Here is a 22,620-nt window from a genome sequence, read left to right as displayed (position 1 = left end):
AGGCAAAATATTATATTCAATGAACCATCAATTCAAATCACTTTATTAAATTAATAATAATGCATGGCTTTCAAACGCACTTAAATAGCTTGAAATATTTTTTATATTAATTTTACTTTTTTTGTATTGCAGTGAGTTATAATGAATTTATTTAACCAGCAGTCTCTTGATTATATGAACAGCGTTCAGTATGATGATATCAATTGATTACTCTAGTTGAATTTTTTTGTTGATGACATACACCTTCCACCAAATAAAACAAAGAGCTGACTGTATGACAAACTTTGGCATAATATTTATTCCCGCACAAGCGTTTCAAGACCTACAATGGAGGTCATAAAAAATTCCAAGCATGCGTCAGTATACAACAGACCACACTGAATATTCATGAGTAGCGTTTCCTACACAATAAAAAAATAATAAACATTCGGAGAACAATGAAGCGCATAAAGGAAGAGGACATAAGCCGAGAGAGGAACTGTAATTAAAGAGACTACTTTATGAGAAAGGGTAGGATGGGGTTTGTTGCAAGAGCTTCAAGCATAGTGAATTGATTAAGATAGCGGGAAAACGCTTAGATTCTCCAACACCAACTTTAAATTAATTTATAATTTCAATAGCAAAAGCTGTCTAAAAAACTTGGAAGATTAATTGAGAAGATTCGATAAACTTATTATTCATGAGAAAAGTATGAGCACAACCTTTATATTATCTACTAGGATTCTCTTCTACATTGAATGTAGACAAAATGGGAATTAATTATTTAAATAAGAAACTTATGAATAAAATTGTAGGTTTTTGGCTATTGGCTATTGTAATTTAAGATTTAAATTATGTTTTTTCAGTCTATTTATTTCACAAATACTGAATTAGTGTGGTATTGATAATCAGTAGGGAGGAATAGTTCCCTCCCTATAATATTAGTTTGATGCTGTATTAATTGTGATAATTCCAACAGTAATTTACAATTTTCATTGAATCAACCTCTTATTAGTTTCACATTAATAAAATTGCTCGAGTAATGTGAGCACCATTGATGCAGACAACTCATGGAGTTTTGGAAAATAAACTTCAATCACATGCCTGCTACCAAATTGGAGGAACGGATAGAATTACCATATTGATTAGATCACACACATAGATAACTTCACAAAGAGCAGTGCAAATAAACGAAATTCATCAAACTGGCAGACAATATTACTCGTAGTATAATTATATGCTATCAGATTAGCAGCATCGCAATAATCATATTTCATGGTATCTACTTTGATCACATATTCATCATTAGCAAAATTGCATCTCTGTGGAAGTCAGACTGGTGTTTGATGTCCGGATATTGAATACTACCTGATTATTACTACTATATTGGATACTACCTGATTATTACTACTATATTGGATACTACCTGATCCCGTGATATTAGTCACATCTCACAGCTCCACAGAGTTCAGTTAGTCAACTTCGCTTAACTGAGCACGAAAAATCAACTGTCATTCTAGTAAACAAGTTATCGAGTCAGGATTCAAAGCAAACAAGGGTTGTCACAAGGAGAAGATAGAACATCTAATTATGCACTGTCATCCGTTTAGAGTCAATTGTTAGCAAAAACTGACCTTTGTTTTAGAACTTCATAAAACCACCACTGAAAAATGTAGAGATGTTGTGTCAATCCCGGTTAAAACTCTACAACTCTCCAAAGTTTATATAATAAATGATATCATCATCAATATTGACAATCATCTTTTTGGTAAGGGCGGAAGGACGATAGAACATAAATTAGACATTCTAATATCTATTATTGTGCTATTTCAATATTCAAATTATATTAAAACTACGGATACATTCAACTCATAGCTGTACTGTAGTGAGTTGTAGTAAGTGTGCAAGTACTGTATAGCATATCTCTACTACAATATGATTACAATAATGAAAAATAATTAGACCTACTCTATTTCAAGTCAGTTGATTAACATTTGTAAAATGTTATTCAAATCTCAATCTCAATCTCAAATAACTAATAATTGTAAGATTTTCTCATCGTGAGAAATAAATTATAATTGGCAACTTAATGGTGCAAAACCTACAAGTTCATGAATATGTGTGCAAAACCTACAAGAACGGTACGAGTGTTGCCTCAAATTGAACGGGGGTCGTATTGAACATGTTATTACCCGTGTTTAACCGATTTTGCTTCCTTTGACTTGTATGTGTTGTTAAAATGTATACGTAAAATAAAGAATTACCTTTCCAGTATTGTTTATTTTTGCTGAAACTGTACAAGAGAATTTAAGGCTATATATTCAAAGATATTAATTCATCTTAAACAGCAACAAATCGAAGAGACTTTTGAGACCTGATTGGAATAATTATTCAATGGCATGGTTTGCAGAATGGGCAAATCAACTGAGGGAAAGTAGCAGATTTCAGCCAGGTAATCCTAATCTAAACAATGATTTTTCTGATAGAAGTTGAAATTTAATCTGACCTTTAATTTAACCTCAAGTGGAGGTCTATCTCGTATCTGCCTTTTTTTATTCATTTCTTTACAAGAGTTGCAGAACAGATATGAAACTCTATTACTCTGTAACTTGTAAAACGTCAAGTCAAAGAAGTGCAAGTGTGAAACTTCAAGAAGTGAAACCACTTGATCAACCTACATTCTAAGTGTCCTTGATGTGTTACTCCTAAGTGCTAATCGATTCAACAGACCATTGACAGTCTAAACTATAACCACTACAAACACAGCCAATAGAAGTGGGGAAAACAACGAGGTCAAGCATCACCATTCTGCACGATGCAGTAAAGTCCCTCACGACCATTCGCCCCCCCCCCCCGGACACACACCGCGGGAAAGCAAAAGCCAACAATCCCATTGACAATCCTACGCCTCCATCTAACTCAGCTGGGTCACCGCAGTCAACTTTGTGAACCAATCCAAATAGTTAACCTATAAAGTGAAGCTTATAGTGAAGGGATTTGAGGAGAAAGGTGGAACAGTATTCCTTTGAATACTGTAGATCCGATGCAGTGATCGGCTTTTACTGCTTACCATATCATAGAAACTTCTGCATACCGATAGGCTACAAGTGAGAAAGTGCAATTAGATATGAGTCGACACGCTTATCCGACCAACCGATCGACGCAGACCTCAGTGCAAACTTACACGCATCTGCATTATTATGTGCAATAAACCTTAAAGTTAAATGAGAGCACCTCATTATTCATTTCTAGCTGAATTTATATTGGAGATTATTCTCGTATGTGCCTGAGAAAAACCGTCGAATCAAACTGTACGGTACTTTGAAGACTCACATTTTAGCTAGCCTCCAAAGATTTACCACACTTGAAATCTTAACCATATTTATTTCAAAGCAAATTGATCTAGATTCTATAATAATTATTAGGCTTGTCCCGTTAGAAATATCAAGAATGCAATAATATTCTTTCCCAATAATAGTTACTGAAGAAATTGAACCCTAATTGTTAACAATTTACTTGAAATTTGATAAACTAAATACTAGCAGTCTATTTTTTGAACTTTGTGTTAAAAAGTTAACAGCGCTGATGATGGCATCAATATTTGTAATTTATTGTCTTTTCATTGGACGAAAACTGAATTGAATTAAAGTTTTTAATAAGGAAATAAGTCGAACAGAATGTATAGTTTGAGTCGCAGTCACTAGATTCCAGGTTGATTTATGGTGTTTGCTTTAAGAAAAATCGAGCACATAGTAAATCATCGACCAATAAAGTGATGAATGGGCGATTTCATTGATCACTGCACAGAGTTAGAAGTATGTCAGAAGAAAGTTAAGCTCATTAAAGTGCTGGATGCTTTTATTTGGAGAATGGCAACAACAATTGAGTAACAGACTACTTGAAGAGCATATGGTTGGATGCAAGAATCGCTTCGTTCCTGTACATCCAAAAAAGGTAAAGACATGTTCACCAACATTTCATACTTCGCCTTCATATACCACTTTCTTCGTCCACCAACGACTCTTTAAACGATAAAGATAATTCTTATCGCAGAAGAAATCACAATTCTCTTAGTGACTGAAAAAGCCTTGGAGCACCTTAACCAAATAAGAAATTGCTGTTTTGTTCTAGAACTATTCAATCACCTTATATCAAAGTTGATCTGTTAAGAAAATTATATACTATTTCTTAATATGATCTCTGATAAAATCATTTCTTATTCCATTCATTCTTATACGAGTGGAAAAATTCTAGATAGAAAATGGATATTAAATTACAGGGCAAAAACGCAAAATGTAGGTAGGGCTACCAAAATTTCAACTAGATACTTGAATTTTTATTCTCAATTTTATTTAATGTTTCTCCTTGGTAAAAATTTTGATCAATGTTCTCCCTACATTCTTCCACTACTCTGTACTTGTAATTTTTATGTTTACTCTTCTTTAAGTATCAATTATTGATAAAATGTTCGTTCACTATTCCAGCACAAAGATCATTTTTGAGCGATAAACAAAACATATACTAAGATTTACTTTAAACTTGAAATGGAAGATTGGTTGCATTAAACTTAAAGTGGAAGATTGGTAATGATTGGTAACTTAAGTGGAAGCAGTGATGCAATTTGTACGAAAAGCTGACAGTTCAAAGTAAATCTCTCCATACCAACATTATTGGAGAACGAGCAACCATTATTTGCTCCCACGTTTGATATATCCTTGACTTTATTCCGTTATTTTCCAATCACTAAATCCAATATTGAAACCATTTGAAAATAAATTGATACAGTAATTTATGACAGGCACTGGTAGTCGTAATTCATTGTATATTATCATTATCCAAGTGCCCACATGTAATCGATTTTAAAATTAAGTACCTGGACTTTTGAAAGCTTGTCCAGTTTTCTCCCAAACTAAGTTGATATACGAATATCATCAATGACTCACACCAAAACAAGAACGTGATTAAGTTCGGTTGAAATCTCGTACAAGCTATCATGCCACATCGCAGAGATCGTAAATCTAGACAAATTTATTGGTCATTCAATTCGACACGGGCATTACAGAACACTGAAAAATACTGGAAGACAATGTGAGACATTACTCATGTTTCAAGGTTACATCACAGAATAACTAATGAGGGTCACAATACTAATGTTATTGTTGTGGAAGGGGCTTCATTATGCAAAATATTCAACAAGAAAATTCTAACTTACTCATTCAATTTTCAATGAGTAAAGATTTTTTAATGTAATTTAGAAAAATTACTCGAGGATCAGAAATGAGGAAAAAATTTACATTAAAATTTGGAATACATCTTCATTTTGTCGTTTTTTTATATTTTACAAGGCTATGAATATTATTTTTCAATAAATTATAATCTTATATTTATTAATGGATTGTTGTAAGCATTTTATCCGCAGTGAAATCAATAAAACGTATTTATTTGTCAATAATACCACCAATCCAAACATTGATATTTATACTGAAATAATTTGATTGCTTTTTTAGTTAACCCTGATATTTATTCACTGACCTCAAAAAAACCACTTCTCTCACATACCAGTGTGAGTTTTGAACTACAAGCCTAAGTTTTTACTAGAATAAATAAGGTTTTAAATTCAAAATTCATGAATCATGATCATAAAGAAACTGACCCTGTATCACACCTTGTCTAGACATGATGCAACATTCACTGAATGGAATATTACTGACATTAAAAAGTGAGGATTGAAAAAGAAGACGTGACGAGAATTGAAATCGAATGGAGCCATCAAAGCATGAAGGCTGCAATATGAAAGAAAGAGTGTTTTTCTGTTTCATAACAATTTCAATGGAGTTGATTATTTAGCAAGGATAAAAAATTGAAGTATAGTGATCTGCTAAACTGATTAGATTAATTTCACAAACCCCACAAATGATACAATTTAACGATAAATTATTTATTAAAAATTCAGCTCATGTTTGATTTCCAAGTTATAAAAAATCAACAAATGAATTGAAAATGACAATATTTCAAAATGTGTACTGAAAAAACGGATATTCTTTAAAAAGTATTTTCATATTCATATTGAATGAACCTTTATAATCTTCTGTGAAAATTGTTTACGCATGAATCTTTTTTCAAGTTATTCGTAGGTACCTGATTTTCTTGTGAATAGATAATATTGTGAAAGGAAGATGCACATCAATATTCTGAAATTCATGTCTTCGTTTAGAATTACGTCTGGAAGCTCCTTCATATTGTAATGAATGTATGAAGAAGCACTTTCAAAAATGTTAAATATTGATTTTAAAAAGCATTAATTTTACAATAAAATATTTTATTAAAATAAAATGGTCATGGCAATAAATTGTGGAGCAATAATTTTTTGATACAATGGTAAAATTGGAAGCATTGATGTTGATTATAAGGAATGGCTACATTTCAAAGTGAATAACTTGAGAGTTAACTATAGAATTAATATCAGAAGTATCGATTCTAAAATGAACAAGAATGTTCAGAAATGAATTTTAGAGCTTGTCACAACATGAAACAAAGTAGTTTTGATAGAAATTCCTAGAGAAATATGATATTTTCCTCCATAAAATGCAATGCAACGATAATATCTCAGACTCTACACAAGATTGAAGCAAATTAGGATGGACTGAAGCAGCTGTTAGCAGCCAGACGGTTGGAATCTAGAATGGCCGCGGAGTGACCGCTCTATCAGGCATCCGCTCATCTAGCACCAACCCGTAATTGTAACAAGAACGTGCCTGGTTCTAGCAGGTCGTGATAAGGCAATAGCTGCCACAAGGCTATCACGGCCGCATAGACATTGAAATGGCTGAGAATTAGATTTGAAGAGGTCGTTAGCATGTGGAAACGCTCACCATAAGTGTGATGAAGTATACTCAATTCATGTAATCGGTTGCTATTTAGAGCTAACCACGGTACTGAGCATAATTCGAAGTATGTCCGCTTTGCCGATTAGACCATTAGCAGTGTAGGGTTAAACATCCGGGGGCCCCGGGGATCCGGGGACCCCCTCTGAGAAATATTATAAACCTACGGGAACTTACGACTAAGTAAGTCCTACGGGGCCGTTATCACTGAAACTACCATTAGCTACCACACTACTGTAAAAGTTAACTTGCCGTTTTTTCTCTTCCAATATCATTTTAATGATAAGTAATTTTGTAATAATGAATGAATAAATAAATAAAGCCATTAGCTATTAAAATATGTCTTTCGATAGCATCATATTAAAATTATTAAATGATACCAGAGTGTAAAATAAAATAAAAATCCACTTCTCCATCCAAAAAATGAGTAAAATATTTTTGTATCTCGAATAATCGAATGATATTATTGAGATTTAAAAAATGAAACAAGAGAGTGCATTAAACTTTATGAGAGAAAGATATTTTCAAGAATTTTGACATGTTTAAATAATTTATACTATAATCAAATAACTTAATGAACAAAGCGGAAAAACTGCATTCATAGTTTCATTTTCCTGTCTATTTTCAAGTAAGCGTGACATGACATGCCCAATGGCCTTCCACACCTACTTCGTACCTTTCATTGTTGGTTCAAGCTATTATTTCATTTCTTTACTCATTTGAAGAAGGCCGAAAAGGAATAAGTTTCTAAGTGAAGAAACAGTATAAGTTACGGTATCTATCATCAGAATTCATGGATGGAAAAGTTCTAGGCTGTATCTGTTGTTCCTTTTCCCTAATCATTTATATGAATTGTGTATTATTGATTCAATAAATTGATGTAAGATGAATAAATACTTTTCAAAGCATAACAGAATACTGCATAGAATGGTCAATTGTTAAGGAATCAACCTTTACCAGTAAAAAGAATTATGGTTCTTCATTACATGAGATATTTTATTCAATCACATTCAATTTTTAGGGTAGAAACAGCCTCTAACCAAGGCTGAAAAATAAATATGCATAAGTTAAAAACTAAGTATTGTTTTGAACACGGAAAAGTTGATAAACTCTTCTCAATAATGTAAACAAAAATACTTTTGATGTGTGAATATTGACAATAAGATAAATAACTGACGAAACGGATGTTCGGTTTTAGCTGCGGAAATAATTGAAATACTGCATTAAGGAAGATTTGTGGTCAAATAAAAATCAAACTTTTAAAAGAAAGATGGTATCAGTAATGACACTGATTTCTGAAAGTCAATTGAAGTTATGATGTCCCTTAAAAATAGAAAACGTGTGAGTCATAACTCAGAGCCATTTATTTTATAAAATTAGAGCCAATGTTTCATAGTGGAATGGAAAATTTAATAACAAATAACATTTTAATTTTAAATTTGGCCCAAATATTAAATATAATTAGATTAAATATTAGCCCAAATGAATTGTAGAATTATAAATTTTGATTCAAATTCATGAATATCAGTGTATAAAAATAATAATATTTTAGGTTTCTATTAAATTAGTATAAGAATTCGGAAATAATTGAAAAAACAAAAAAACTACCGATGCAATGAAAGTGCCTGCCTGCTCATTAGATATCATACGAAAATAATAATCATAAATTTGCATTGCAGACAAATCAGCATTGTGTTTAGAATTATTCAGCCGTTAGTAAAACGCCTTTCTACTAAACTAATGCCGGTGATTGTAACCCATTTTACAACTTATTACTGTTATTACCTCTAGTTGGTGTTGGTGTTCGTGCACACAACTAATTTATTCGACGCATTGCGAAAAATAATGAAGAGGGCGCGCTTTCACTGCAGACTCTGTCTGCATTGGTTGCATTAGAAGCATTGATGCTATTTATTAGGAATGCTGACAATTCAAAGTGCATCACACTGTTCCTTTCCCAGCACAACGCAGCGGGGTTTCTTCATCAGTTGTTCCTTTTCGCAAAGTTCAGCTCCTAATATGATTCGCCGATGCATTTCCGCACGTCCCGAGTACTTCTTCTCTCAGTTTCAGCCTAATGCCGGGTCCGTATTCACCCGTTACATCGTCATTATTCCAAGAGTGATACGGGAATCAAAACTATCAATGTTTTGTCTATCGTATGAATATTGTTATAACAAATCCCTGAAAATACGGATCATAATCTAATCTTATTCAAGCCCAACGGTTCTACTCCACGATTTTTTTATTATGTATTATTTTTTTACAAATACAGTGTGAACAAAAAAGAATGACCCGATTTTAAATAGCTATATTTATTAGGAAGAAGGGCTTAACACTAACAAATTGTATACTAAAATACTCACAAAATATTGGAATTTACGAAAATGCATCATAAATGTTCAATAAGTCCTCCATTGGCTGCACGGACGACGTCTGCCGTTGCCTCAACATTGGATAAGGCGTACAGGACCGCGAGACTAAGCTTTACACTCTTGGCCTCCTAGGTCCACTGACATAACACCATACGATTTTATCCTGTTGGGATATATTAAACAACATGTTTACGTTCCTCCCTTACCTCGTGACATTGATGAGCTGAAAACCCGATTATCAGCGGCTGTAGCCTCAGTGACAGAAGACACCTTCACACGGTTTGGAATGAATTAAGCTACAGACTAGATGTCGTCCGTGCAGCCAATGGAGGACACATTGAACATTTATGATGCATTTTCGTAAACTCCAATACTTTGTGAGTTTTCAGTATGCAAGTTGTACAATGTGTAAAAAAAAGAATGACCCGATTTTAAATAGCTATATTTATTAGGAAGAAGTGCTTAACACTATTTAAAATCGGGTGATTCTTTTTTGTACACACTGAACACATGATTTCGAAAAATGTATAATAAGTACAAGACGAACCATTCCTCGACGCAGGCCTAGCTTAATGAGGAGTACACTCAACATTATTATTTTTGTTTATGTTTCATAAAATTGTAAAATTAAGTGAATAAAGATGATTTGAGTTTCGTCCCAATGTGGAATTTGCAAATGGGTATAATAGCCTAATTTACATTAATATAGTACATTTACATCAATGTATAAGTGTACTAGTGTTCTACTAAATATCTAATGCATGTCTAAGCATTCATGAAAGAGGAGGATGAAATATAGGAGAGGCAGCCGGAGAAGGACAGAATAGGAAACTGATAGAGCTCAGAACAATGATATTATGGTACTGAGAGTTTGTAGTAGATTTTTTTCATTATTAAGGTGATATCTACTGTTCATCCAATACAGTCCTGAATATTTGGAATTTGTGACAAAATTAATAATTATAAATAGTTTTATACAGTAGCATTTTTTCATGAATTTTGCACTTGTTTGCTTCATCTAATAAAATGAAAAGTAGTATATTTTTAATCAGAATCTTACAAGAAAAGATCTTCAAGGAATTTTATTGCTCAAGTCAGCTATATATTTTCCTCAGATTGTTTACACAAATTGACTTGACTTGATCCAAATTATACTAAGAATCGTTTCAGGTTTCTTTGATACGGTTCTCTTTGATATCTCCACAAATAAGCTTCAAACTATTGAAAGATTAATAGCCGAGATATTCATCAAATATCCATTTAAGTAGCTGGGAAATGAAAATCTATGTATAGATAGATACATAGGTAGATAAATGCCTTCATTTCCACACTTTAAATATTACAAGTGATGTGGGCGAAGATGAGATAAGAGCCTCCTCTTCTACTTGACCCACAATATTATGTAGCCTATATATTCTTGACAAGATACTCTTTAAATTTCAAACAGAGGGTGAGTGTCAAGAATTCCAACAAGAGAACACGTATCCAACAAAAGTAACAGAGAACAACAAGTATTCAACAAAACCCATCAATAGTCTGGTAGATGGGGGTGAGGGACAGTAAATTGGATTGCTTTTGGAAGATGAGTTTCCAACAAGAGACGAATTAAAAAAGACATCAGTTCTACAGTTGAATGAAAAATAACAGCAGCCGAACAATTCGATTAATGAAAGTCAGCGTGACGCAATAGGGACAGACAGGGCTTCCAAGTTGTAACGTCGATTGTAAATTGACAGGAATTCATAAACGAAAGAGGATGATTGAGAGAAGAGTAGAGAGAAGAGTAGAGAGAACAAGTGAGAGGATGAGGGAGAGTTAGTAGGGCAGCCAAGCGTGGTGAGAACCAAGAGCCTGCATCTCTTCAGGTGCATTGTCCTGGTCTGCTGGCACACAGGCAGCATTGATCAAATGGGAACATTCATGTTACTTATGAGAAATGCTGACAATTTGAAGTCAATCTCGCAACCACAACAACATCACCGACATTGATGGCGTTTCAAGATGGAAATGAAACAAACCAGCATCGTTTGTCTATAATACCACCAACACACCCACAACTAAACGTGTCAATCTTAATGTTGTTCTAATGGAAACCTTTTGTCTGCTAAACGAATTTCAATTCTGACCGCAAATCTTCTAAGCATACTGCAAAACAATCAGGCAGCCAGTGATGAGAATGTATTAAAGTAGTATTTCCAAGTAGATATAATGACAGATTAGGAAGTAATTATTATAGTATGGTAAGGTAATATTATTGAATGTTGTAGGCTACAAGTTAGAGAGCTTTTAAAGTGTAGTCGATGTCTACAGTCTACAGCCGATGTCTACAGATCTTAAGTAAGATAAATACAATATATACTTCAAAATGTTTTTGGTAAGCTAGCCGAATTTTAATTTATTATTTAAATAATTAAAAATAGCTGAAACTTTACACTATTTTCTCTTCATTTTATTTTGTGTTCAATTTTCTAGTTTTTCGAAATCCAATTTAAACGTGACTTTGACTATGACTACGACTACGCCCCGTTTCGGAAAGCCAATTTTCTGACTCCAGCGGTTCAAAGTCTAAGCTAAATCCCGTGCTCGAAAACCGACCCTAAAACTATAATGTGAGACAGAGTAAATGATCTTCCCAAACATCTCTTTGAATTTTAGGTTAAATATTGTTTGTTTTTTTTCAATTTATTGATAGAATAAAAAATCATGTTCACTTAATATCCTTGAAATTATACGACAGAATTGTAAATAATATGATTTAGTTGGTTAGAATTTGAGACCCTTTTGGAAGATATTCTAAAGATATAGATACAGTGAGAATGAGATTCATTACTCGGGTTTTCTAGCTTCTTTATAAAGACAGAACAGTCTTTATAAAGACTTTATAAAACAGAAAATGCAAATACTAGAAACAAAATTATTATAAAAAAGTTGAAAATTGCCTCGTATGTATAACAATTTCAAGAATTAATATGTGAATGACAATGTGTTCATGGAATTAGAGATAAGAAGAGGCGAAGAAAAAAGTTGATTGGATCATTTCTTAACCAGAAGAGAATTTTAAATCAAATTACAAGCTTTAAAGATGAGAAGTCTACTATTCTCTTGAGATCTAAATCACGAACAGAACCTTCAGTTAGCAGTTTTTGAATTCCGACTTTTTCGACAAGTTCACTGACCCACAGTGAAAGAAGACATTGATACAGTTTTTGCCGGTGTTTCATTTTCTTGTCTGATGATAGCTACGTTTACTAGCGAAGCAGTACGGTAATAGCAGTTGAACAGGTACAGTATAATGGCCTGGGACGCTGGGACCTTCACCATTCGAATGGCACTACCAACATTAAATTGCAGACGACGAGACAGGCAACAGTCGAGTTAATCCATTTCTCTAATATCAGTTATCATTGCACTAATCAAGAATTGAACTTTCACTGGCTTGCGTGTACGGTAGGTAACTTGGAAACAAAAATGCCACTGTACATAGGCTACAACTTGAACATCGCAACACAGTGTTTAATTCGCTAACGTTTTCTATGGTGAGGTTCACTTTAAACTGTCAGCATTCATTGAATATAACATCATTGCTTCCCATTAAATCAATGCTGACAGTTTGGTGAGATTCTTTCTATTGATTGAGTGTGAAGCAATTAATGTTATTTACAAGGATTTCTGAATGTTTAAAGTTGAATTTCTCAATACAGTATCTATCCACTTTTACGGTTGCACTCAATATAACATAGTCACCCCTTCATTTAGCAGCATTGCTATCGCGGGGAGCATCACTCACAAGGAATGTTGTTAATACTCAGCAAATTGTCTGCTTTATTGTTGTTCAGGGAACAACAATTTGTGCATCATGGCGAGACTGCATAACATGTTCTGTCCATGCATCAAGTATTACAACAACAATTTTGCAAGCATGTGTAACCACAGAGTTGGAACTCTCTAGACCACATCAAAGTAACTTCTAAGGAATAATTTGAAAGTATTCTTTAAGTTAACTTGAATAACATATCTTTTTATAACATGCATTAATATATTCCTTGGATAAATCTTATTTTTCATGTACTCACTTGGACAATGTGGATGTGAATAAATATTGGAATCGACTTTTAGCGGGACACTGTTTCACTTTACCCATCCACAATAACTAATAGCATGGAGAAACTAGATAAATCTATCTAGAAACTAGATAATAGCCTATCAGCTTTATGTAAATTAGCTTATCTGTGCTAATCTGTGTATTTGAGACTATTGGTTTCTCTATGAATGCAATGAAGCATACTGTATTTTGAAAGTATGGTAGTTCAGTAACATTCAAGATAATGCACTAGGGACTTGGAATAATGGTTTTCAGCCTGATTCATATAAAAAATACGGAAACAAAAAAATGTATCTCCTAAAGAACACTTTCTATCAAAAAGAGATGAGATCCAGCAAAATTTTGAATTTCAATAGAAAAATGAAGCCAATCCTAGTGGAATTTAAGTGAATATTTTGATTGAGTTCCCCATATATAAATTTACATTAGAGTGATGAATGAATAGCTTTTATAGAGATTAAAAACCCATCCATAAGCATTGATGAGAAAATATATAATAGACATCTCATGACAAAACTGGAAGACATACGTACATTATTTCTCATTTAAATTGCAAGGTAAGTAGGTTACTTGAGCCTTATTGTACGCTTGTTTTCAATTTGCACAAGTGGTGTCAACATTGCAAGCGTTGCGTGGGTTTTTCACATGACGAAAATCGCATGACCTTCCACGCCAAAATTTGCAGATGAGAGATGTCTAAAACTGCAGGGAAATGGAGGAAATACATGCCATGCTATAACAAGCTAGGGTATTGGAAAACAATTTGCCGGGAAATCAGTACCTCAGGCTATTTTCATGGAAACAGTTATTCATCTCAAAGAAAGTTAAAACGGAACTTGAATAAATCCCATACGCAAAAGTATAGTGTACTAATGTTGCATGGATTGATTGATTAATCAACTCTGTTTAGGAAGAGCTTGTTTAGAAATTAGTTTAGAGAGGAAAAGCTTGAAATGCCACGATCTGGAGTCGGATAGCAAAAAACATTTTAATTTCGATTTATTGGAAATGGAAACGAGAGGAAAGAGCATTCACTTCATCAAATAAACTACAAGAACATCATTCAAACTATTGAATTGTTCCAGACCTGCCAATTGTAAGGAATTTATTGAGAAAATAGTTGTACTAATAAAGATGAGTACTTACACATGTTTTCCACGAGATATTTCAATTCCATGAATAATTCTAAGCTGTCTTAATACAAATCTAAAAGATAATGAATCTGAAACAATAATTCTGAAAAGTAGAACAAAATGTATGAAAAGGCAAGATGGTCTTATCCCTACCAACCACAAAACTAAACTGCAGCAGTCAAGGTAGATGGAACCAAATTGAAACAAATGAAGAGAGAAGCAGGCGATCGACGTGTTTATAAATAGGGGTCTGCTAACTAACGGTTACATTACTTCAAAAAAGAACGGAAATAAGATTCCATCGACCCAGAATAACTGGGTACACCGGAGACTTGGTATTTCAATGTATTTTTAAGCGGTCCAAGATAGCTATAGCCTGGCAGTGATTAATGCAGAGAGGATTGATAAAGCATGGAGAAAAGATAGTTTCTCAAGTATAAATAACACAAGGCCTACTATTGAAAATTAATTTTTGATTATTCGATGCCCATAGCTTGTTAGTTGAATCAGAATTCATTTTGAACCAATCCAAACGGACCAGATGCTTGTTATCTATAGTCAGATTTACATTATACAGTAAGTGAGAATGATAGGAAGGCATTGTTACCACTTTTCTTTTTCCAACGCCTTATATAGTAGATAGATGTGATTCAAGTCATCCCGGTATATCTGATATAATATCAATTGTTATTCTTGTTAATAACGATCAATTCTATCTCAAATATATATTGTTCATCAAGAGAATCCATTTTCAAGCATCTAATAATTATTATTAATGTTCATCATTTAGATGAAATATTTTAATAGTTAATTCTATTTCTACATAGCCTACAGACTTGGCAACGGTGTGGAGTTGAAAAAGGATAGAGCTATCTGCTTTGTCTGATGACAGAAGTTACTTGGATCTTGGATATATTGTTGTAAAACTATGAAAGCACAACCACAAGAATCCAAATTGACATTTCAGGAAAATTACAAAAATAATAAACACTCATGAAGAAACTGGGACTTAATTTGGGATATTAATTTGTATTACATTTCATATCCAGTATGTTTTCAAATGCGACAGTGATGCATTTACTCTCGCAATCACATGAAAAAATGTGAGACGAACAATTAAAGCAATAAGGATGCATCACATAACTTCTGGCAGGATTTATTCATACTGCTATGGCACGGCAAGCCGCATAACTTCCTATTCTGTATGTAACTATTACAATTCCGCTATTCTCGGAGCTCCGCTCTTATATAATTGCACTGCAAATCTATTCTATGGTTTCCTTTTAAATTCGGGTCATAATAACAAAGAATTCAGCTCAAGAAATATGAGACACAATCATAAGAAAGCTGAAAGCAACTGGAGCTTGAAATAACACTGGTTAATAATAATATCATTCGACTACAAAATGCTTTAAAGCATTTCTACAATCGAGTTTCAATTCTGGTAATTTTCAAAGGAAATATATTGAAAAGTTGAAGATGGAGCATAATAATTAACTACGATTATTTCTATGTACTTCAAATTTAATAATGAAGAGTTTAAATGTTCGATCCCAGGATATACCTGTACATCTACGCAATAAACTGTACGGTGTGAATAATAAGACAATTCCGAATCTACTGATAGCTCTTCACAGAACTTGAAAATTCAATCAAAATTGATTTTCCGTAGGATATAGGCCTAAATAGGCGCTGGAACACTACGAAGATTGAAACCGTTCACACTCATTTCATAAAACAAAGGCACTAGACAAACTTTTGCTACCGTACTGAATATGTGCTTCAGAATGTAGAAGATACAAAACTGAAGTGAAAAAGGCGACGTCGCTAAGATATTAGCGTGCAATGGGAAATGACACGCCCATTCTAAATCACCTATATCAACATCAACCTAATCATCAACACCCATTAGAGCAATCACAATATAGATGCATCAATTTGTTCGGCGGAAAAGATCCATTATAATCACACCTTATCATTTTGATCAGGCAGCCCGAGGAAATTTCGAACGAAAATCACATACCGGACATATTTTGCTTTTAAAATATTATCCCAATTGGGAAAAATTGGAATTTGAGTTTCAATTCACGTAACCGCAGGAATAATTATCTAAAGTAGACCTACAATTGTAGATTGATTATTGGTTTTCAAGTCATACAAATGGCACTGTAAGATAAATGAATAATAAAAATTAATATCATCCACATTATTTACTTGAAAACCTTCACACATGACATCAACTAGATTATTATAACGATTACGGTATCATACCTCTTCATGTGAGTGAGTTTATACACTATTTAAGAAAAAATGAATGATAATCGATGTTACCTTGATATGACGATGTTTGAAGGGATTTTTGGTGGGTGGTGCCCCTTTGCTTCGTGCAAGTACTCCCTTCTCCGACCTACTGGAGACGCATTGCCCCATATAGATCGGCTCTCAACGAGACCTGGCACACTGCAAAGCAAACACAACACGTCAAAGAAATACGAATCACAACCCAATAGCTGTAATGCCACCAGAAAACTGTGAAAAACTCCAGCAATGAATTTCGAGAGTCCAGACCCTGAACAAACCATAACTCAAGAAAAGAAAGAGGCAGAATAATAGTGCACAACCTAAAAGCAGAGAGAATTTAAAAAGATAAAATAATCAAACTATATTAACTATATGAATAATTAGATAAATGGAAAATTGATGAAAGAAAAAGGGATGAATGAATGAGCTAGAATATTGTTTGTGATTAAATAAATAAATAAAAATGAATGGATAAAATAATGAAGTCAGTTGCAAAACTCGAGGGTTAAGAGTCATAGTAGCGTATCTACAAAAACCCAATTTTTCAGGAGAGCTAAAAACAACTGTGAGTTCACACTCCCTCACTATTTCTGAGGTCTGCATTAATTTTAACAACCTGGAATTCACATATCAATGTTGTATGAATCTTGTGCTTCTAACAGTGCATTCATTTCGATAAATTATTGAAAATTCAGTTAAATAAAGTTGAAAATTGAATACCGTACCTTGTTCTAGTTACGCTATTGTGACCGCAATCAATTCCCAAAAATGTATCATTTTCTAGAGATAAGATATTCTGAGAGTGATCAGTTATGAATACTAACAATTTATTGAATTGTTCTATAAAATTTAAAGATGTTTATTGACATTCAATAACAGAATATGAGTGATATACGATAATATACAAACAAGTATAGAAAATCACAGGTGCCTAATATTGCGGGTACTGCATTATTGGAGGACTGGAAAATTAAGTTCTGAAATAAAATTATTATGCTCTGAGACTGACTGAGAACCACAAAATATGAAACAATAACATTAAAACTAAATTCGAAAATTCCAGTCTCCTCAATGTCTATATAGATATTCATCACAAAATATTATGAAAAAATGACACTTGAATCAAACTCGAAAATGTTACTCTCTTCAATGACTACAGCCTATAGATATTTTTTATCACTAAACCTCATCATTTCTCAATGTCATATTCTTTAAAGGACTGGAAAAGTGAATACTGAAATACAATAAACATACTCTGAGAATGACTGAAAATCACATAATAATATGAAACAATAACACTAAAATGAAATTAATTAAATGAGTTACTCATCCATCATTATGAAGTAATTTTGAATATGTTTTAATCACTGTTGTAAACAATCATGTTGTAAATGAGTGTGGTAGGCCTATCACCCAATGGTACGCGGTTTGATTCCTACAGCACTTCTTCCCCCTCAATACCCCCACACACTGACACTAGCCTCATGCTCATGAGAAAATGTTTCCGAAACTAAGAGACTGATACCAGGAAATTCATCACATAAAAAAAATAAGAAGATATAGCATGCTAAAATACGATCATGTTCTACGCAATCAATGGAAAAGCAGCGGATGATTTTAATACAGAAAATAAAGAATGTTCAAATTTTCTAGATAGCTAGCCCCCATCTACAATTGTGCAAGAGAGAATAATTATCCTTCAGATGAAATTATACCTTCAAAAAATTTGAATTTTCAATAACCTTGAACCTTTATTTCACGTACGATGAACGATGAACGATTTAAAATTCTATGAAGACCATAGCATTTTTTATATAGTTGATGGTTTTGACTGATGCATTGGTGTGCACTCCTATTTAATTACTGACCGGTACTTATTTTTTAAAGTCAATACCTGTGTACAGTAGTACAGTATTTCAATTACTTATTGACGAAGAATAATAACGTCTTTCAAATCGAAATAATTAGACATGAAATCAATACAGCTTCGACATTTGAATGATACTGAAAATTGAGTAAGATTATGTCCTTAGTGGAAATATAACAGACAGCTAAATAAGGAGCAGCCACGTAAATAAGGTACCATCAATGCTGAGTACTTAAGCACCTAAGGCAAATATACATTTTTTCTAGGTGACAAGCAAATTTGACTGGTGAATTTTTGAAGTTCTATACTCTACTCTAACTCTCTGAAAGATCCCTGGAATCATGTAACATTCTTTTAGATGAGTAATCAGATTATGAAATTGTAACTAGGGATGAGAAGTAGGCTACATTTTGGTACGTAAGTCATTCTATACATAACTTCAGACAACAGAAGATTATCATATAGGATTCGGACATGGTTGGAGTTGTCGAACTAAATACCGGTATACTAGAAATAATAATGATTGAAGACAATATTATCAACTTTGGAAAGGCAGATTATTTATGATTATAATAATCATATTATTGCTCTCTGGAGTATAAGATAGACAAGATAGGATACATACGCTGTGATATCATGCATATTCTATAGATGCACTTCACTCAGACTGTAGAATTTTCAAGTAGCCTGAACCAGAGAAAACTCCTATAATTGTATTCTGTGCCTGAACGAAAAGATTTTCAATAGAACAGATGAACGTGCAAATGGAATACAGTAGAATTCACAAATAAAGATACAAGAAGTAACCTATGATGAAGCTGCCCACCAAATGAAAATACCGAAATTACAAATCCTGGAAAGAATATTTTTATATATTCAAATGATAGAACTGCAAAACAAGATGGTTGGAATCACTAAAAACAAATTACAATATAATAGAAGCAAGAAGCAAAGCAAAGAAAGCTTATCACCTTTTACCAAGAAGATGCGTTTCCCCTGAAACCAGTCTGCAAACAAATAGAACATGTTATACTCACAACAAAGGTAAAAACAATAATTGCTCGCTTTTCTTTCGCACAATACACTCTGCTTCACTAAGGCTACCTGCAAAGCAACATAAAATTTATCATGCAATCGTACAATTATTGTGAAAAAGTAATTGGTGGTCGTGACAAGATCATTATTTCGTTAAATGTTACAGATATTAGAAAATTAACTTATATGACTATATGACTCTAGATCTTTTGTGGTGTATTAGGTATAGGTCTAGTTAATAATCATTCAATTGTGGGAAAGTCAATGTTGAAACAATAGAGAAGAGTAATAAATTAAAAGATTATATGATAAGTACAGACTGTACAGATATGACACACGTTGGAGGCCCTGGAAAGGCGACCGCCAAGGGTTGAACAATTTGGGCTATATCAAATATTACTAATAATTAATTAACTTATTACCGTATGTAATATGCCTACAATAATTATTATAAATTTTGAATGTTCTACAGAAATAAAAATCTGGTGTGGCGCACTCACACAACTTTCCTTGCCGTTATGAATATTGATCACCTGACGCTCGTGTTCACGCGCATCTCAAGTCTACTTTTCAAAGATCTGAGCCAGCTGGTGACAGGACAATAACGCTGGAGACACACGAGGTCTGTTATCTCTTCATAGTGAATGATTCAATAGAATCAACACTTGGGAATCTAAAATCAAACTTTGCATAGATGGGGAAATGTTTACAGATATGGGACTTGTGGCAGTTGATAAAGCTTATCAATGACTATTCTAGATATAAATTTGATCAAAATCGTTGGAGCCAATTTCAAGAAAATCACGAAAACCCCTGTTTTTGACAACATTTACGCCATTTTAGCCGCCATCTTGAATTGCATTAGATCGAAATTGTTCGTGTCGGATCCTTATATTGTAAGGACCCTAAGTTCCAAATTTCAAGTCATTAAGTTGATTGGGAGATGAGATATAGTGTACACAGACACACATACACACACACACACACCTACAGACCAATACCCAAAAACTACTTTTTTGGACTCAGGGGACCTTGAAACGTATAGAAATTTAGAAATTGGGGTACCTTAATTTTTTTCGGAAAGCAATACTTTCCTTACCTATGGTAATAGGGCAAGGAAAGTAAAAAGTGGACATGATTTATGTGACATGAAATTAGAGATCAATCAAAGAACATTTAACAAATTTTTAAATTCCAACAAGTGCCCTTATTCTTATTAAGTAAATGTTAAAGCACTAGCATATGAAAATGTAGGTACTGTTCAAGAGGTGATGAAAAAATTCATGGTTTTCTAATTACATATCATATCAAATCAATGTCCAAGTAAGGCCCACGCATTCTATAGCCTACTAATAAAATAAGAATGATTTGTTGCAGAAAATATACAAGGTAGGCCTACTAATTTACATATTTTGGAACTCATTTCACATTCATTGGAAATTGGAAGGAAATCCAAGGATATTTTCTTATAGGCAGTATTCAAACATGAGAAACATTTGTGATCAAACTTATAATCATTTATATAAAAAATTGATATGTCTACGCATGGCGGTCTTGCACTTTTCATGTTTCAAACGCAGTCCCCATTATTTATAGATAATAGATTAATCAATTGGACCTCAGAATTTAAAATGTTAAATTTCATAAAAACTTGAGATGATTTATGCCTCATAAATGCCACATGAGGATTGTCTAGATATTAGATTAGATATTGCTTAGGGATCTTTAGATTGGATCTGGATTCAATACCGGCTGGCAGTCAGTTATTTTGAACCAGTTTCATTAGAAAAAAGTAGGTAATAATGATTCTTAAACTGATAACGTATTTTCAAGTTACAAATAACAAAGAAATTGTATAAAAAAGCATTGAGATGTAGAGCTGGGAAGCAAGCCTATTAATTTATTTTTCATGATGAAAAAATAGATACCTACCTACCTACTCTTCTAGGTAAAAGTGGCAATCTATAGTTTTGTTGTGTGAATCGTTTTCGTCAGCACGCTCCTGATTGGTTTTCTAATTTTTTATCATCAACATAATTATATAGGAAATAATGAAGCACAGCGTGTTAACAAGACATGAAAGTCAGCAAACTCTCAGAATTTAATGTAGCCTAAAGTATAAACAGTAGAAGTGCCCAACCCATTTTCCTGGTGATTTTATAGGTTAGTTATAATTATTTTATTGACGAAACAGCCAAATAGGTTCTACATTAGCTCTAAAAATGAGTAAAGTAAAACATAAAGGTTTAATAATCTACAAAACACATAATAAATTGACTACACTATTCTAAAGTACTAACCTTCTAAGAAGTACTTCACTTTACTGGGTAAAAGTAATGAGGTATACATAGCTCAAATTTAAATAAATAAATAACGTGCAAATAACATTGAAACCGCACTTTTTAGACACAATTCAGTTCAGGAATTGATAAGCACTATCTTTTACCGACTTGAATACAAGCACAAACTGGTTAAAAATGTCAAAATCAGCTGAAACTTCAAAATTAGATCCTGTCACACACTGCACAGCACTTGCCTTTCTTCGCACTATCATCTGTCAGGATCAGAGCAGAGGAATCAGCCATGCCGTCTGCACTCAGAAGAGTCAGGAGGGGGAAGCGCTTCCGTATTGATCAGGTTGGATGAAAACAGATGAAAATATGCATTGCAGCGCTATCTGTTATGGAAGTAGAAACTTTCTGCGTTTTAGCTCCAAATTTGAATTTAAGCAGATGATCTTTAAATTCTACCTTCGGTTAACGTCACCCGTAGCTAACATTAACAAGCTAACAGCGCGGACTTGACTATTTTGGCCGGGACACACATAACCGCACCGAGCCCGCGCCGACGTGCGGCTGTGTGAGAAAACAAAGGCTTTCAAACGTGTATAGTGCGGTCCACGTTATAATGACAGTATTTGATCAACTTTGGTTTTGATATCCTA

General features: G+C 33.4%; 1 protein-coding gene across 23 annotated transcripts in view; it reads right to left on the bottom strand.

The window, feature by feature from the left end:
* Positions 1-22,246, bottom strand: part of LOC111057546 — a 116,497-nt gene extending 94,251 nt beyond the window's left edge. For 7 of the 23 annotated variants that reach the window (XR_005570508.1, XR_005570509.1, XR_005570512.1 and 4 more), the window contains exons 1-2: positions 21,977-22,243; positions 16,805-16,933 (exon numbers count right to left, since the gene is read on the bottom strand). Coding sequence is in view for 16 of the 23 variants with exons in the window: in XM_039421443.1 (XP_039277377.1) it covers positions 16,805-16,903 (99 nt within the window). In the remaining 7 variants the exon portion in view is untranslated. Of the gene's footprint in view, positions 1-14,486; positions 14,626-16,804; positions 16,934-19,612; positions 19,632-19,678; positions 19,746-21,976 lie in introns of those variants that run through there. The other 16 variants (XM_039421439.1, XM_039421440.1, XM_039421441.1 and 13 more) reach the window with 9 other exon arrangements.
* Between the last annotated feature and the right edge of the window lie 374 nt (positions 22,247-22,620).

Source organism: Nilaparvata lugens, chromosome 2 (genome assembly GCF_014356525.2).
Source record: "Nilaparvata lugens isolate BPH chromosome 2, ASM1435652v1, whole genome shotgun sequence".
Classification (NCBI taxonomy): Eukaryota; Metazoa; Arthropoda; class Insecta; order Hemiptera; family Delphacidae; genus Nilaparvata; species Nilaparvata lugens.
Note: the sequence above shows the minus strand (reverse complement) of the source record. Positions and strands in the feature narration are given on the sequence as shown.